The 17,345-nt window shown below is 40.3% G+C and overlaps 4 protein-coding genes across 9 annotated transcripts in view; all 4 read right to left on the bottom strand.

Moving 5' to 3' along the window:
- The window catches only part of LOC144654850 (transmembrane protein 131-like), a 29,149-nt gene extending 26,573 nt beyond the window's left edge, over positions 1 to 2,576 (bottom strand). Inside the window, exons 1-4 of the mRNA XM_078515071.1 lie at positions 2,412 to 2,576; positions 2,192 to 2,244; positions 1,843 to 1,868; positions 800 to 859 (exon numbers count right to left, since the gene is read on the bottom strand). Of these exons, the coding sequence (XP_078371197.1) occupies positions 800 to 859; positions 1,843 to 1,868; positions 2,192 to 2,244; positions 2,412 to 2,508 (236 nt within the window). The 5' untranslated portion in view covers positions 2,509 to 2,576. The remainder of the gene's footprint in view (positions 1 to 799; positions 860 to 1,842; positions 1,869 to 2,191; positions 2,245 to 2,411) is intronic.
- A 2,520-nt stretch (positions 2,577 to 5,096) lies between these two features.
- LOC144654849 (uncharacterized) lies at positions 5,097 to 6,910 on the bottom strand. 2 transcript variants are annotated; one of them, XM_078515069.1, is made up of 2 exons: positions 6,754 to 6,910; positions 5,097 to 5,926 (listed from the first exon to the last, which is right to left on the bottom strand). In XM_078515069.1, the coding sequence occupies exon 2, from the start codon at positions 5,920 to 5,922 to the stop codon at positions 5,230 to 5,232; it is 693 nt and encodes a 230-aa protein (XP_078371195.1). In that variant the 5' UTR covers positions 5,923 to 5,926; positions 6,754 to 6,910; the 3' UTR covers positions 5,097 to 5,229. The 2 variants fall into 2 exon arrangements, with proteins under 2 accessions (XP_078371195.1, XP_078371194.1); XM_078515068.1 differs by having other exon boundaries at positions 5,097 to 5,923; positions 6,754 to 6,861.
- A 2,258-nt stretch (positions 6,911 to 9,168) lies between these two features.
- On the bottom strand, positions 9,169 to 11,008 carry LOC144654885 (uncharacterized). Of its 2 annotated transcripts, none has more exons than XM_078515126.1 (2): positions 10,909 to 11,008; positions 9,169 to 9,994 (listed from the first exon to the last, which is right to left on the bottom strand). In XM_078515126.1, exon 2 carries the CDS (start codon positions 9,991 to 9,993, stop codon positions 9,301 to 9,303), a length of 693 nt encoding a protein of 230 aa, XP_078371252.1. In that variant the 5' UTR covers position 9,994; positions 10,909 to 11,008; the 3' UTR covers positions 9,169 to 9,300. The 2 variants fall into 2 exon arrangements, with proteins under 2 accessions (XP_078371252.1, XP_078371253.1); XM_078515127.1 differs by having other exon boundaries at positions 10,943 to 11,007.
- Positions 11,009 to 12,973: 1,965 nt separating this feature from the next.
- The window catches only part of LOC144654884 (uncharacterized), a 29,251-nt gene continuing 24,879 nt past the window's right edge, over positions 12,974 to 17,345 (bottom strand). For all 4 annotated transcript variants that reach the window (XM_078515122.1, XM_078515123.1, XM_078515124.1 and 1 more), the window contains exon 2: positions 12,974 to 13,781. In XM_078515122.1, coding sequence (XP_078371248.1) covers positions 13,082 to 13,780 — 699 coding nt within the window. In that variant the 5' untranslated portion in view covers position 13,781 and the 3' untranslated portion in view covers positions 12,974 to 13,081. The remainder of the gene's footprint in view (positions 13,782 to 17,345) is intronic.

The raw sequence follows: 17,345 nt of genomic DNA, 5'->3' as shown, positions 1-17,345 counted from the left end.
CCACTTTCAACAGTGTTTAAAATATGGCTTGGTTTGTTTCATTACTGGTTTTGATTCTTGTTTTGTAAAGATATTACCATACTAAAAACAATACCATTTCCTCCTGGACCACAATGAGGAATTACTGTGCGCTAAAAAAGCTCTAAAGCTAAGACCAAATGACTTTTTTACAGGCAGTCATCTATCGTATGACACATGTGACCCCCCAGGGGCTCAAAAGTTGTCTGCGGTAAAGACAACATGTGCTTTGTCGCTGCGGGCTCAGTTTCTGTTCAGCAGATAATTCGAATCGGCATGAAAGTTACGAGTCAGAGCAGAGTCTCATTTTCTTTTCGTCTCAAAATCAATGGAAAAGAAGACTCCGCTAGTGCAGGTTAAACATCACAAAAAATTGAACATCATCTTCGAATTACTTTCTCCATTTCACATGTAACTAAGTGGTCCAGTGATGGAAAAGAATCATTTTAATGTAATGGCTTCAGTTAATATGTCCAAAGGATTAGATAACACAACCAAACACTAGAATACCAGACTTAAATCAAATGGATTATTTTATACAAACTTTCATATTTTTAAAAAAAAATTGAAATTGTTCAAAGAACCATAGTTCAAATTACAATAATTTAGTTGGAAAGGACATTAAATATTCCACAACATGGTTCAGAAGATGTGAACTGTCAAATTTGTCACACGTCACAATTGTAAAGTGAATGACACATTCAACAGAGGACCATTGTACATTTGTAATATTTATGAAAACATAAACACAAGACTAAGAAATATCAAATCTAAAACTTACTGTTCGTGGAAATCTAAATAAGATGGTTCAAAGCGAATATGCCTAATATTGGGCTGTTCTCTGAAATTAAGAATCAAGTAATATAGATTAATATTCCAGTCAACACAATAACTGTATTTAGTATTATATATCTTCGCCACCCGATGGTACCCCATGGGTTCAAATTAACACTGCTTGGCAAATTTGAAGATCGAGGAAACGTAATATATCTTAGAAGATTATTCGAGTGTTTGGCAGTTCAAACAGCTCGCAGACAATCGCGGAGATTTTTTACAAACTTCCGAGCATTGTTCGCGAACTTGGGATAAATTAGGATTTGACCTCAAAGAACTGGAAAGATTTTCGCCTATTTCTGTCGATTACTGTTCGATTCAAGTCACTCCAAAACATCTAGATTAACTCCTGTGTAATTTATATTGGGGAATAGTATTACGTAAATTTATAATAAGAAAGAAATTCAAGTAAAACTGTACAAAATTTGTGGACAGCATGACCGATATAATATCAAAATACTGAACCACCACCCCTTCAAACGGAAATTAAGTCGTTTTAAATCTCGTATTTAAAGAAAATCCAGGCACAAATATTGCCTAATTTTATGATGTAGTCTGTATTAAATTTATCACTATTCAAACAGATTATTGAAACTGAGTACAGAATTATACCGCAATGACATTGTAAATATACGATTGCTAATGGCCGTGATAAAATATTGTCACGGCCGATAAAGAACCTGCCACAACAACTGCCCGAATTGAAGCCATACTGGTGCAGGCAAATTGCAGCAGATAAAATAAACGAACGCAGTTCTAATAGAGCTAGTAAACATGCTCACTTCTTAGTTAAACACTTGAACAATAAGCAAACTGATCCTAAAATAACTCGAGCAAAACAGCCTCGTGTTACGTGGGCGAAATTGACGAAGTTTGGACAGTATATGGGGGTGTTGGTTCAACTCAACTATATCCACCCTTTTCGAAACACGAATCGCGGCGAAGATATATTTTATAAAGTACAGAGCATATCTAAGTTGTTCTTCCTACCTTCTGTTGTGATGTGAGCCATCATTCTGTGAAGATCACAAAAAAACAACGAGTTATATATCAAACAATGACCACAACTGAAATTTGACAGACTTCAAACATGAGTGCACCATCATCAAACAGCTTCGAGAAAGCTGCAGTTTATCTTCATTAACCGGCAAAAACTCCACGCAGATAGCTCGCAATGAGTTATCTTGGCTTCCGGCCGAGTGGAGGTATTTGTGATTGGTCTTTGGTGAGAATTATAACACCATCTTTCCGAGTTCTCTCGCAGTTCTTTCCCTAAACACAACAAAGTGCACCGGCCTAACGCAACACACACCTTTCACTTTTGACAGCGAAATCTTACCTGTACGTGGCTCCCAGAGAACCGCATATCGCTCATATCGCCTTGGTATACACCTATAAATGTTGAAAGTGAACGAATTAGACTTAGAAACCACAAACTTTAAATATAAACTGGTTATAAACTTGTACAACTCTTCCGTTGCCACGACGGACCGACGAGAACAAACGGGGATTACAAAACAACAACACGGCCTCTGTTCTTCCAATTCAACGCCACTTACCAGGTCTAGACATCGGATTGCACTGCATCATACTATGTGTAACTAGAAAGACTAGGAAAATGTAAGCAAATAAAATAACTCCAAGTGCAGCGGCCATGCCTGCGGTTCGAAGTCCTAACTTTTCGTGGAATTCTCATACACAAACCAAACTTGCGCAAATTGGCCTCATGGGATTTGAGTACAGGTGCTCGTCGAGTCACGTGACAGCTTTGTAATACATTAGCATAAATAATTCACAGCTTTGGTAACTCATCGAAATAGGTACGTGGAAAGTTTTTATTGATCCATTCAGATCTCCTGGGGTTTTAATTTTCATTTCTTAGCTTAGCTCTGCTCTTCAACCTAAGACAAGGGCCGCGCTACTAAACACTTAGAGCGGTCCTTTATAGAGCGACGTAATTCGTGCGCAGGAAGCGATGTTGGTCAATGGAATTAGGAAACACACGCAATTTGCGATCACGGAAGCTATAAGCTCGATGTCAACTCATGTCAAAGAACAAATCGGCCCTGACAACATTTTTTTTTTTTGCATTGCATATTTTTTTCCTCCACATCCAGCTGTCGGCATTGCAATAGGAATTTAAAGATCTTCAAAGAAAACTCCGACTTGCGTAAAAAGTCAACTATACAGCTGTTTTCCGGAGCGATTGAAGAGAATTTAATGCTTGTAAAAGCGAACAAAGAAAGTTTGTTTATTTTAATCACAGTCACGAAGACAAAACACGTGCAATTTGTAAACTACAACTTCCTTATTTCGAAATCATTTTCTTTGCAGCATTTTAATACCATAAAAAAATATTGCGATGCTCTTGCAACGCAGGTCAGTATTTTCAGAACTCGACCGTGTATATTTTTATGATTATCCGATACATCCATAGTCTCCGATAGAACTGGACGAAAATATATTTCCTTCGGTTGTTTTGTGCGATTAATAAAAACAAAACAGTTATAATTTCAATATTAAACAACAGAAATGTTATGATCTGTTATTAAGCAGTCAGTCCGACATGCGAGGTGACACGAGATTTCTTTGCTACTTTTCTAGAAACAACTGTATTGAAAAAAATACTGGCCATATTTCATGGCGCATATAATTTAAATTTGTCCAGAACTGTCAATCGATCTGTATATAATTTTTTCAGCATTATAAATAGCTTTTGTCAACAAGTCCAAACGCAAACTGTCAGAATCCAGCCTGACCTATCGTGAGCAACGGAACCAAGCGAAGAAACAAACAGCACGATTTTGGTGAATGTTTACATGTAAAAGTAAACAATATTATGCACGGTTATCGCTTCGGCACGTTTTCCAGTGCTTTTTTTTTGTTATTAAAATCGAAAACCACACTTGTTTAGCTTTTCTGGCAAACAATGTTGGGAAGAAGCCAAACCTACAATGGTCAATATCTACCCTCCTTATAAAATAGTCAACAAAATTGATCTACTTTAAGAATGGCTAGCGTCAAAAGTCAAAATCGGGGACGGAGACTATAAGCGCGGGATTCGAGAAGGGATCTACGCAGACCTATGATATCTGTCAATTTTGCTACTTTTAGAACAAATTGCGCCATCTTCGACGTTATAAAAGCCACGCGAATACACGCGAAATTGCGTGGGTTCTCGCGTGAGTTGCATGATCAGTGTCACGTGAGTCGCGAGTATTCCTGCACGAAACGCGGTTCTAGTTCTCAGAGCCTGGGTTGCCCTCGTCCAGCGCAACCAAGGTGGGGGGGGGGGGAGGGAGCTTCAAGAAATTGGGATCGTCACTGTAGTGATTACTCTCGAAGTGCCTCTAGAGCATGATGAACTGTTAGGGAAAATTGCAGAATGTCTGGGGGTGGGTGGTAGGCATGAATAGATTGTGCTAGTAAATTCAGGAAAAGTTGCTTCAAAATTTACCCAAAAGTTGCTCTAAAGTTGCTCAAATATCAAAAAGTTGCCACCAAAATTTAGAAAAGTTGCTCGCTCTAGAGTCGTTTTGTTTTAGATAAATACTCACAACGTGTTTGTTTGTTTGTTGTCATTTAAAGATTTTCATTAAATATTCTTACAATCATTAAGAGAGGCCAAAAAGCCATTGTTACATGAGAAATGTAAATACTTCGTTGTAATCAATATACGCTTTTAAACTCAACTTAACTTCAATGATGGATAAAAACAAAAACAAAAATAATAAAAAATAAAATATAGATAAAATAGATAAAAAAGATAAAAAAGATAAAAATCCTTCAAAATGAAACGACCTTTTATGGTTTGGATCGGTTTTATATCAATTTGTTGCTCAAAAGTTGCCAAGGAAGGCAAAAGTTGCCCTAGGTTGCTGGTACTACAAAAAGTTGCTCAAAACGCTAAAAGTTGCTCAAAAGTTGCCGAGCACAATCTATTTATGCCTAGTGGGTGGGGAGTACCAGAAATGCACCAGCATCTCATCCAGGGTATTGAAAGAAATACTGGGGAACAATGGGGAAAGAGGAACAAGTGTCCTGGGGAGGAGGAGTGAGGTTAAATATCATAAAGAACGAGGAAAGGGGGAGGGGAAGAAAGCTCTTGCGCCGTTCTCTCGTCTCAAATGCAAACGCGAACTAAATTATCCAACATCAGCCCGACACGACTGTCACGTCCAGCTTTTTTCTTTCTTTTTTCTTTAGAATCAGCACTAGGCGCTTCTCAAGAAACAAAACACGCATTTCTCAGTACACTTTTATGTTATTTTATTTGTAATGCTCAAAAGCAGATACAAATCATCCCCACGTGTGTTATCCATTCTACTAGTACTCTTCACATTGGCTTGATGGGGAATGAAATGCTTGTTCACGGCTTCACAGTGCACACAGCACTCGAGCAAAAGCATGCAAATTTTTATCTTTATGCGCGTTGCTGGCAAAGCGAATGCCTCTTCCCGGCTCCAGCTCGTTGACTGCACGAATTATCAGGCCGTAGTTAGGTGCGCCGCTGCGCCAGGCTTTGGCTGCCCGTGTGATGTCGAACTCCACAAAGCCGCGGGGGCGCGCGGGAAAGATTGTAACCGGATTCCAATCCTGAGGGATTGCCTCGGCGTCGGTGCCATCCAGACCCAGCCATTGAGTGGACCAGTTCGCACTGGAAGAGCGCTTGCTGCTGGTGGCTTGAGACTCCACCCAGGATTTTTTCACCAAGTGTGCCTGCATGTAGCGAGGGATGTAAGGAGTCTGGGTGATGGAATGCCAGCTAGCCTTGTGAGCGTAGACATAGTACAAGTACATCTTGGCAGATAGTATCTTGGATGACGGGCAGGAACTGGGAAGATTCTCAAACTGCACCAGGGAACGCTTGTTGGGAAACTGCGGGTGTTGGGATACCAAGAGGTACTCCAACCAATTCATGTTCCAAGTTGAACGTTCCAGGGCCACATCTTGTACCACCTTGAGCGTGTACATTTTTCCCTTGCCAGTGTCGAAAGTGCCAACACCTTGCGTGACAGGAGCGAGTAACGCCATCAACAGAAAGCTTCCCACGCCAATCATACGCATCATGCTGCTTAAACAAGAAAATAAATTTAGCTTCCGGGGGGTATTGCTAGGCACTGGGGACGAACAAGTTGGCGAACATCTCGCCTCCAGGTTTTGCGCGGTTATTTTTTCTCTCGTGCAAAATAACTAATAACGATTTTATTAATAACGAATGACTTTGACTTAACCGGAAAATTCTTCGTAATTAAGTTAGCCGATCGACATTAAGAAACTCAAACAACATACATGTTTTTTTTTTTCCTGGAACGATTACGGAAGAAACTAAAACTGTCACTAAGGCCTATATATACGAAGATGCGGACTGCTTGCGGAATAATAGTTGGGCAACCATATGAGTTCTTTCGGATTTTTTCGCATTTTCCTTCAGTTTAAATCTCAGATTATTTCGAATGCATAAAAATTTAAATTTTCAACAAAACGCAAACTATTAAAGATTGCCTTCCTTCGAAATTGATATAACTATTTTTTTGGATATGGCCAGAGTTTGTAGCACACGAAATTGTCGGTACTGGCCTTTGTAGATTGGAGCTGGATACTTCAAAACTTTTCGTCTTGTGAACTTGCTGAATTTATGGGAAAACTGAAAAAGCAGTGACTATTATGCAGCGATTTTCGATCGATATAATGCCGAAAACCGTGAAATAAGCAGAAATAACCCGTCTTCGACTAATGGTGTGTTTGCTTCAGTTTACTCAACGTGGAAGAAGTGTACCGTGTATATATATGTTCCCGCGCTGTGCGATTGAAAACGTTCGTTGTGTCCGAAAAGTTTCGATTTCCAGATAACAGCGAACCATAAACCTGCCCTATAAAGTACTGATAAATCAGTCATACCTTGAAATGAAAAGATTGCCTTGTCTTAAAAGAATGGTTGCCTCTGTGCAATGTCTTCCTTGGATATGATAAAAATCGGGCGAATTAAAATTATTTCAACAAATAAAAAACATGTTTAAAATTTCTTGTTTCGTTTTGTTTTGTTTCTTATTGACACGTAACTTGTTTGATGTAGTGGTTAGGTTTTATACCGGAAGACGTTGTTTCTTCGATAGTCCAAGTCGACAAGCACGGCTAGCTAGCTTTCAGTGTTTCTTTTTCTCGATCTCGATGATATGTAGTAGCGGCCTGAAATATTAAATAATCGAACGAAGTGTTATGAACATTGCTAAAAATCATTGACGCGGAAAGGCAACGCTTTGCATTTCTAATCAGGACTGACGTGGCCGTAGGGTTTTTCAATGCCGTTAGTTTGGCGTTTGGAAAAAACCTTAACAGCGACCGTCTATAAATTTCGCCTAAAGTGTTTTGGACGCCAAAAATGAATTTCCTCAAACTATCTCAGAAGAAAAGTCCTGATAAGTGATTCACATTGACATAGCTTTTTAGTTATGTTTATGTGAATCACTAATCAGCAACTTTTTCACACTGCCAGTTCCATAATGGTCTAGTTACAGCTCTCCCCGGGGAAGGAGGGGGGGGGGGTACTCAAAAAGTTTTATACGGGGAGGCTCCGCCCCGAATTCTAACCCCTTACCCTTTTATATACTATTTTGACAGAAATTGTACTTCTCCCTTATACCTTTTACTGAAAAAAGGTAACCCTTTCATATACCTAAAAGGTATGGCACAGACTTAGAACAGGACGTTTTCTTGACATTTTCATGTAGCGCTTAACAATGCAGCGATAAATTGCGTCTGTTCGAAGTATTTCAATTAAAGGCCCTTTTAAATACTTAAATAACAGATTTCCATACCCTTTCATATACATAAACTTATGAAAGCCATACCCTTTTATATACCTAAAGCCTGATTTACGACATTTTTAACAACTCGTCCCGAAAAGAAAACCTCATAAAACCAAAAGCTAAGTCATTATTCGTAAGAAGGAAGTTTTTGTTGTATTTCCAAGGCTGTTAATGGATTTTGACAAAAATCTTTTTTTTTTTTACAAAATTTTAACTTTCACCCTAATTTATAAGCTACATTTTAAGCTGTATTTAGAGGAACTATCTCTACGTACGCTTTATATATAAATACAGGCAATTGACATTTTATAAGGAGATGAAATTCACAGTACTTTTAGCTACTTTTGTCAATAAACCAGGGGGAAATTACGATACGCAAAGGATAACAAATACACAATCCACTTTCCTCCTGAAATGTCAAGGGATGAAGGTAACTGAATACCGTTATAATTTACATTCTCTACAGCATAAAAGCACGTTTTTTAGGAATTAGTCTGATTAGTACGGCATTTTCACTTTAAGTTCGGAGGCAGACAACAAACCTTTGAACATAACGACCGTAGAAAATCGGTTGTCGGTTATCACAAAGGTCGACGTTTGTTAAGAATCTAACACTTCTTTGGCAAGCAAAATGGTCAAGAATTCAACCAACTCGTTAGAGGATTGGGGATAGAGGACAAGCGTCCTAGGGAGAAGGAGTAAGGTTGAATGAAGAATGACGGAGGGCAGGAGCCCATGCGGAGGGAGAGAGGAAGGAAGCTTCCTACCCTGGCCTCGTTCTCTTATCTCCACCCTCCAAGGCCAAATAAGCCCAGTTAAAGAACTTTCTCTTCCGCGCTCCCTTTATAGGGGTTGAATCCGAGAGCTAGCTCAGGTCAACTGGCATGCGCATGCTCGGAAATAAGCCATTTTGCTGGAGTTTTGCCACCCCCCCCCCCCCCCCAAACTAAAAAAACATATTTGGAAGCACTTTTGAAAGCGCGCGAGAATAACTTTTAAAAAGCCTAGCTTGCCAGTATCTGCTAAAAGCTAACGGCCAAAAACACCAATGGCTCTTCATCACTTGAACTACTCCTGGTATTTTGTACCTGTTCATTGAATTTGCTTTGGATGCAATAAAACACAGTTTTTTTTATTGAAGTCTCGCGCTTGGTCGCGCAGTTCAGCGAGCAATTAAAATTTTAACCCTAGCGCGCGTACGCCATACACCCTGTCCATTCTCGCCAGCCGCAGGGCGCAGACCAGAAAGATCGTGTGCTCTGGGGATGAGAATACACTCTGTCGTTTCTGATTGGTTCAATCTGAGCATGTGCATGCAAGTTATCATGGGTCAGTTTTCTCTTTTCGCGGCTCAATTTAACTCCGCGCGCGGAAGAGAAAGGTCAGGGACTGGACTAAGACCAAAATACACGACAAAATTATCCAACGCCACCAAGAGTAGACTGTCACGTCCAGCTGTTTTCACTAGATATTAACACAGGGCGCTTCTCAAGAAACAAAACACGCGTTTCTATTACACTTTTAGGTCGTTTTATTTGTAATGCTCAAAAGCAGATACAAATCGTCCCCACGTGTGTTATCTATTCTACTAGTACTCTTCACATTGGCTTGATGGGGAATGAAATGCTTGTTCACGGCTTCACGGTGCACAGAGCACAAGAACATATGCATGCTTGGAAGCATCGCTATACGCGTTGCTATAAAATCGAATGCCTCTTCCTGTCTCCAGCTCGTTGACTGCACGGATCACCAGGCCGTAGTTAGGTGCGCCGCTGCGCCAGGCTTTGGCTGCCGGTGTGATGTCGAACTCCACGAAACCACGCGGGCGTGCGGGATAAATTGTAACTGGATTCCAATCCTGAGGGACTGCTTCAGCGTCGGTGCCATCCAGACCCAGCCATTGAGTGGACCATGTAGCACTGGAATAGCGCTTGCTGCTGGTGGCTTGAGTCTCAGACCAGTATTTTTTCACCAAGTGCGTCTGCATGTTGCGAGGGATGAAAGGAGTCGTGGCAATGGGATGCCAGCTAGGCTTGTGCGCGTAGACATAGTACAAGTACATCTTTGCAGATTGTATCTTGATTAATGGGCAGGCACTGGGAAGATCCTCAAACTGCACCAGGGAACGCTTGTTGGGATACTGTGGGTGCTTGGATGCATGAAGGTGCGGTAACGAATTATAGTTAGTTGTTGAACTTTCCAGCGTCACATCTTTTACCACCTTGAGCGCGTACAGTATTCCCTTGCCAGTGTCGTAGGTTGTTACACCTTGCGTGACAGGAGCGAGTAACGCCATCAACAGGAAGGTTCCGACGCCAATCATATGCATCATGCTGTTAAAACAAAAGGATGACGCAACTTTAATAGCTGTTTCTGCCATACACAGCAAGTAATGCAGTTTATTGATTAGCACTGACATTACAATACATAGCTTACTTACAATTACAATACATTACAATAAATAGCTAACTTACAGGAGACATGCAGACTGGCAGACATTCACTTCGGTTAGCCTGTTTACGGTTAGCTCTCAATAATGGTCAGATGGTTACAAACGAACGGGTGAGTTAAGACCGGTTAAAACACTGACCCCCAGTCCCCGGACTACCTGCTGACCCCCACTCCACGGACTATCCTACGGACTACTCCGCGGACTACCCTAATCAACTAAATCTGCTTTTACGGTGAGACAGAGTTACTTCTGCAGAGTAAGTATTTCGAGTTGGACTTTCAAGTTAGATTTTTCAAGTTGGATTTTTTTGCCGGGATTTCCTGGTTTGCTAGCAGTTAGTTCCACTAGCACTCCAGTTTGCTTGCGGTTAGTTCCAATCCAGTTTGCTCGCAGTAATTAGCTCCTCTCCGGTTTGCTTGCTTATTTTAACCAAAAATGGGCTTAGACATGTGCACGAACTAAAATTCATTTCTGGCCGTAATTTCAAAGTTGGCCGCGGAAATTCAAATATTTGCATTTTCACCGACTTTGAAAAGCTCTTACGTCGCTCTTAATCATTTGCCTAATGAAATTTTAACAGAGATCTATACACCATTCCACCAGGAGCTTATAAACGATTTGAAGGTTTCGCGAATGGTGAAAATTTATTTTATTTACCAAGTACTTTAAGTGCAGTGAATTGTATGCCTTCGAAATTATTATTTTTTTGTATGCAAAGAAGAACGCAAGAAACGCATGCTTTAATACGTGATTTACACTGATATCTCCAATAAACAGTGTGAAAGAGTGACGTACCTTCTTCAACAACACAAAATATCCAACTGCAAACCTTTTAAAAGGAACTCTGTCACTTCCAATGTAGTCTGGTTCGGAGCAACGAGGGAATGGATTTTCATCAGTAAAGGTTTTGGGTTCTAAGCCACAAAAAGAAAATTTTCTGTGCTTAGAATAAACAAAAAGTCCCTGGCAGCTTGTATCATAATTTGTGTTCAGATATTCACTCTGTAATAGATCCCCGTTCCGAGTTCCTCTCTCCTCATTCGTCGATTCGCTCCTTGTTTTGGAAATACACCCTGACCAGAGCATACCAACTAGGCAAAGACAAACAATGATTTTGATCCAGTGAAAATCACGTGAAAACTAATTTAAGCAATAACGTTAGCTTAAGCGGAAGTCCCAGGCAAGGTCAGCAAGATCACCGAAACACGAGTACGATGAAAACTGTTATTAGAACGGTCCTTCAATCACAAGTTGGACGCAAAAATATACTGTTTTATCAATTAAAAAATCAAGTAATCAAATATATTCAACTTAATTTCAATAATTTTAACCAAAAACCAAAAAATCGATTTTATTTTCCGATTGACTAAGCTTTGTTGATTAAGTCTCTACCTCGTCCCTGTTGGTAATTGATACAACAGTGATGGAACTGAAGCTACCAATGACGTGGATTCTTTCATTTTGTGTCTGCTCTGCTTTGGTCATATTAACTCTGGTCATATTTGATCATCATAGTGTATTTTGGCAAAAATAGAACGTTGGCTTCCTAGATAATTTTTATTTTCATAACGACTAAGGCTAAAAGAACTACACCGGGTTTGACAGGACCGGAGTGTTTTAGGGACTCAGCAATAGAACACCACACAATCGTCCGTTAGATTTTCCTGTTCTCGATTTGTATTAAAAATCTCCACGACCTGACTATTTTTTCACCCATTTTTTTGTTGCACATTTTGGCGGGAACGTAATGAATTTAACTTGTCGTTTCTTATAACCTGAATAACTTTTAAACTTAAAAGTAACTAAAATCAGGTAATTGTTCGGAAAAATAGCGCCAAATGAAGTAATCAGAATGCGAGAATAAGTACGATATAGGTTTGTAAGTGAAAGTTTTGCCACCATAATCAGCATTTCTGGTTTTTTTTTGTACATACCCCTGCCTCGTCCCCAGGCGTCCTCCTCCTTGGTTGTGCACGGTTCGCTTGGCGTTGTGGGCCTGATGCGGACGGGAAAAGGGCTCGCTCCCTAACCATCAACCCCCGCGCTCCCTGTTTTCCCGCCTTACCGCCTCAACCGTCCGGCCGATCGGCGCCTGTGGACGAGGCAGTACATACCCAACACATGAGGGTGGGAATCAACATTGGTTCTCCTTTAGTGCAGTCAAGGAAAATATATTCTAGTTGCAAGTACTGTGAAGCTTGCCCCTTTCACTTATGGGAGTGGTTCAAGAGAATATTCAAAAAAAAAAAAAAAAAAAAAATATTCTATTGGAGTGGTTCTAATCCCTTAAGGTAGACAACAGTAGGGTCACATTACTTTAGGGACGGACCATTTATATTTTCTTGGAAGGGGGATGAAAAATTTTCCTCTGCAAACTTTTTCTTTAGTTTTTGCACCTCTGCAAACATTTTTATTCGAAATGCGAACTATGTTTTGTTATACATGTCGTGTTTACAAACAATTTATTTTGTCTTTCGAAACAATTTTTTCCAGTTTTTTATAAAGAGAGTAAACGTGGAGAAGAATATGGTGTTTGAATGAGAAGTCCATGTCAAACAATTTTCACCACCAGAACAGAGGGGAGAAATAACTTCTAAACAGAAAAGGACTCTTCTTCCAAAATTCGTGACTGCAAGAATGCGATCTTTCGAAATAATCGGAATTTGTGTGGAAAACGCAATTCACCTGATAAATCGCTATTCAAAGGATAAGCGTTAACGACACAACCTTTCCACTGCACGGTGATTTATCCGATGGATAGCGTCCTTTGAACAACCGGGCCCCTAGGTTTTATTGGTTGTAAAAGCGAGGTGATTCACGAGAAACACAACAAACAAATTGTTTACATTTATATGTCATTTTATTTGTAATGCTCAAAAGCAGATACAAATAATCCCCACGTGTGTTATCCATTCTACTAGTACTCTTCACATTGGCTTGATGGGGAATGAAATGCTTGTTCACGGCTTCACGGGGCACACAGAACTCGAGCAAAAGCATGCAAATTTTTATCTTTATTCGCGTTGCTGGCAAAGCGAATGCCTCTTCCCGGCTCCAGCTCGTTGACTGCGCGAATCACGAGGCCGTTGTTAGGTACGCCGCTACGCCAGGCTTTGGCTGCCGGTGTGATGTCGAACTCAACGAAGCGGGAGAAGGAGCCGGGGTGGGGGAAGATTGTAACCGGATTCCAATCCTGAGGGATTGCCTCGGCGTCGGTGCCATCCAGACCCAGCCATGGAGAGGACCAGTTCGCACTGGAAGAGCGCTTGGTGCTGGTGGCTTGAGACTCCTCCCAGGATTTTTTCACCAAGTGCACCTGCATGTAGCGAGGGATGAATGGAGAGTAGGTGATGGAATGCCAGCTAGCCTTGTGCGCGTAGACATAGTACAAGTACATCTTGGCAGATTGTATCTTGGATGACGGGCAGGCACTGGGAAGATTCTCAAACTGCACCAGGGATCGCTTGTTGGGATACTGCGGGTGCTTGGATACCAAGAGGAACTCCAGATAATTATAGTTGGTTGTTGAACTTTCCAGCGCTACATCTCTTTCCACACTTAGCGTGTACAGTATTCCGTTGCCAGTGTCGTAAGTGGTTACACCTTGCGTGACAGGAGCGAGTAACGCCATCAACAGGAAGGGTCCCACGCCAATCATATGCATCATGCTGTTAAAACAAAAGGATGATACAACTTAGCTGTTTCTGCTTTACGCAGACATGATCAAGGAAGAAAGTCAAGTCGGAAAAAAAGTTTGATCAGCAGTCCTCATGAAATTTCCTCCCAGTAGGGTTGAATGACAAGCGTAAACCGGGTCATCCTTGAACCCCACTCCGTGGTCAAACACCATGCGCGTGCGCAATTCCCGCCAAAATACTTCATTCGCTGTTTTCACCGTTACCATAATACATCTTGTTTACCCCCCAAAATTTTTGCATAAGCATTGTTTTCAATTTCTCTTGGGATTTACAGGGACGTGCAATCGTCCCCAGAGAAATTGAAAACAATGCTTATGCAAAAATTTTGGGGGGTTATTTAAATAAAACAAGATGTATTATGGGATCGTGAAAAAAGCGAATACAAAGTTTTAAATTTGCTAAAACTTTCGCTTTAAAGCCAAAAGTTAACGCCATACCTAAAAGTTAAGATTTATACTCTGCTTATGCATTGTAAATTTAATAATTTATCTTTACCGAGTTTCCGAGCGTGAACTTTTCTTCCACCGTGCAATTTCTTTAACATTTTCCTACAAACTCAGAAAGTTCGAAGCCCTGAAAACCGGAAGTGACGTCAATTTTTTGCGTTGACGCTGTGAACTTGAACGTGATGTAATCATGGTATTTGTTCTCTTTGACCAGCGGTCGGTTCGTCGAGCTTGCGCAGTAAGGAACGAAGACTAAAGGTTAAAACCGAGTGAGATGACAGGCGCATTGCCCGCCCGAATATAAACACTGGGAATGAAGTTTGAATGAATGATATAGTTGCTTATATAGCGCATTTACAAAGCTCAATGCGCTTCACAGTTAGAATTTTATTGGATGAGACCGAACATCAGCAGTTTGAGTTAGGGCTTTCCACAAGTTGCTCGAGATTTCCAAAAAAGTTGCCCGTAATTTCTCAAAAAGTTGCTCAAAAGTTGCTCCAAAAATACAGAAAAGTTGCTTCTGATAATAAAAGTTGCTCGAAAGTTGCTCCAAAAAATCCAAAACGCTGCTTCTAATCAAGAGAATTTCTCTAAATATATGCTTATTTCCCTTTGAGAGTAAGATTTCTAAGCAGTTTTATGCACTTTTACAGCAAAAGAAGAAATTCTTTAACTGAATTCTTTAACTGAGAAAAATCGTGATGATATCGATGACGTCATGTTTGTGACGAATTTTGTAATGTTTTAATATGCAGAAGAGCCGAAAGGTGGAACGTCTTCAGATGTTCCTCGAAAATCTTCGGCAAACTTCGTAAATTTTCGGAAACGTTCGTATTGCCTTTGAACAACACTCGGATTATCCTCGGAGATCTTCGGTCTGGAAATTGCTTAAAATGCAAAAAGTTGCTCGAGAGAGAAAAAGTTGCTCGAAGGGGAAAAAGTTGCTCGAAACATGAAAAGTTGCCAAAAAGTTGCCGAGCAACTTGTGGAAAGCCCTAGTTTGAGTTGAGGAGGAGAGAACTGCAAACTAAACGACTCCCTTCTATGTCTTGCGCCTCAATTTTTACAACAAATTCTCTGTTTTAACTGAAAGACTCGGAAAAAATCCGAGTTCCAGATGGGATTTGAACCCACGACCCTCCGTGTTCTAGGACGGATGCTCTACCACTGAGCTACTTGGACTCTGTGGCGAGCAAGGGTGAAATGTGGGTCTTGACTAGAACCGCATCACGCAGTCACATAGTCAAATCAGTACAAGTACACATACATAGGACTCATAACTGCATCGCGCAGTCACATTAAAGCATACTGTACTTGTACTGATTTGACTATGTCATTGGCTGCGTGATGCGGTTCTAGTCAAGACCCACATTTCACCCTTGCTCGCCACAGAGTCCCAGTAGCTCAATGGTAGAGCATCTGTCCTAGAACACGGAGGGTCGTGGGTTCAAATCCCATCTGGAACTCGGATTTTTTTCCGAGTATTTCAGTTAATGCAAAATTTATCATGCTATATTTCTACATAAAGACTCACTTGGGCGGCGAAATTCTCTGTTGTAATTGAATTTTGGTGGGTTTTGAGGTTTTTGTCGTAGCCTTCATTATTAAGACAAAAACCTCAAAAACACTAAACTCGATGAAATAGCCTAAAAGGACAACAGAAACCAAGAAAAGTGAGTACATTTGCTTGATTTTTTTTTAATGAAAGTAAAATTTTATTTCGTCGAGCGCTTTTATTCCACGTTCTTTTTAACTCCACACAAAGTCTCATAGAGCGCTCAAATTCCCAACGTCCTAAACTGTAACACAACACCGCGCTCTTCAAGTTCACGTCCCACCCGATACGCTTATATAAATCATTCGTACGCTTACATAAATAATTTTCTCGAATCGTGAGTTTCGGACGCCTCTGCCCTAAATGGAATACGTACCAAACTTGTGGTTAGGATTTTGGCTGGACGTGTAGCGAGCTCACCGAAAGCGAAATCAAATTTCTTCGGAAGCGACAAGTGTTACAAACACAGCCTTTGCGGAGTAGGGTGCGGTAATGCTTGTTGTAGCTTGGACTCATCTAAAGGAAGTGGGGTGGGAAAGTTTGTGACATGAAGAGCGAGGTCTGGACAGGAAGCAAGCAAAAAATTACGTTTCAATAAAACCACTCTGCAGCTTCTTCTTGAATTCAAACCCTCCTAAGCTAAATACAGTGAGTTTGGACGAAACACACTTTCCAACGCAGTAAGGGACTCAACATAACTACATGTCTCCGATTGGCCAGTATGATTTTTTGTGAGTTGTAGGCGCTATTCAGTGTATTTTTAATTTCAGGATTTAGCTAGCGACAAGCCTGACGAAACGAGCGATTCTCGAGGGCTTTTTTACCGAATCGATTTTGCTTGCCTTTTTAACAATAAAAGAAGTAAAACACCAAGGAGTTAATCAAGCCTGCTTTTGGAAGTTTGGCATGCGAAATTCAAGCGGAAGTCAAGCGCAGGTCGATTGTCCCCAAAAGCTGGTCAAAAAGAGCGTAGGTCGAGTTTGTGCGTGTTTGCACAACATTGCCAAATTCGTGTAGTCCCTAAAAATAACCCTTCAGCAGCTGTCAAATTTACATTTTGTAGCACTGAGTGCAACACATCTCCATGTATAAATCATAGAAAACGCAGCAATAAAAAGTAAATGTTGTGGGAGAATAACTCAAAAAACATAGTTATGTCAAATCGAATTCAGCTTGCGACCACAGAACAACAACAAGCTTTATTTGCATGACTGTAAATTTGTTACAATATTGCAAAAGCGTAAACTTATTAAGTAATAATAATAATAAAAATTGGTAATAAAACAATAACATAATAAAAAAAAGATTACATATAAAATTAATTACATTGATAGTATTTTGTTACGTAAATCAAAGCAAGATGATATAAATTTAATCAATTGTATGGTCACAAAATAATCGGAAGAATTCATTAATTCTATAATCAAGTCAGGCACTGGTAGCTGGCTGACATTTAAGATGATAGGTTTTATTTTCTTGTAAAAGTTATGTCTTATTGTTGTATATTTGGAACAATAAAAGAGAAAATGAATT

This window comes from Oculina patagonica, chromosome 5 (genome assembly GCF_052425735.1).
Source record: "Oculina patagonica isolate OP01 chromosome 5, crgOcupat, whole genome shotgun sequence".
NCBI lineage: Eukaryota > Metazoa > Cnidaria > Anthozoa > Scleractinia > Oculinidae > Oculina > Oculina patagonica.
This window is presented reverse-complemented; position numbering and strand designations above follow the sequence as displayed.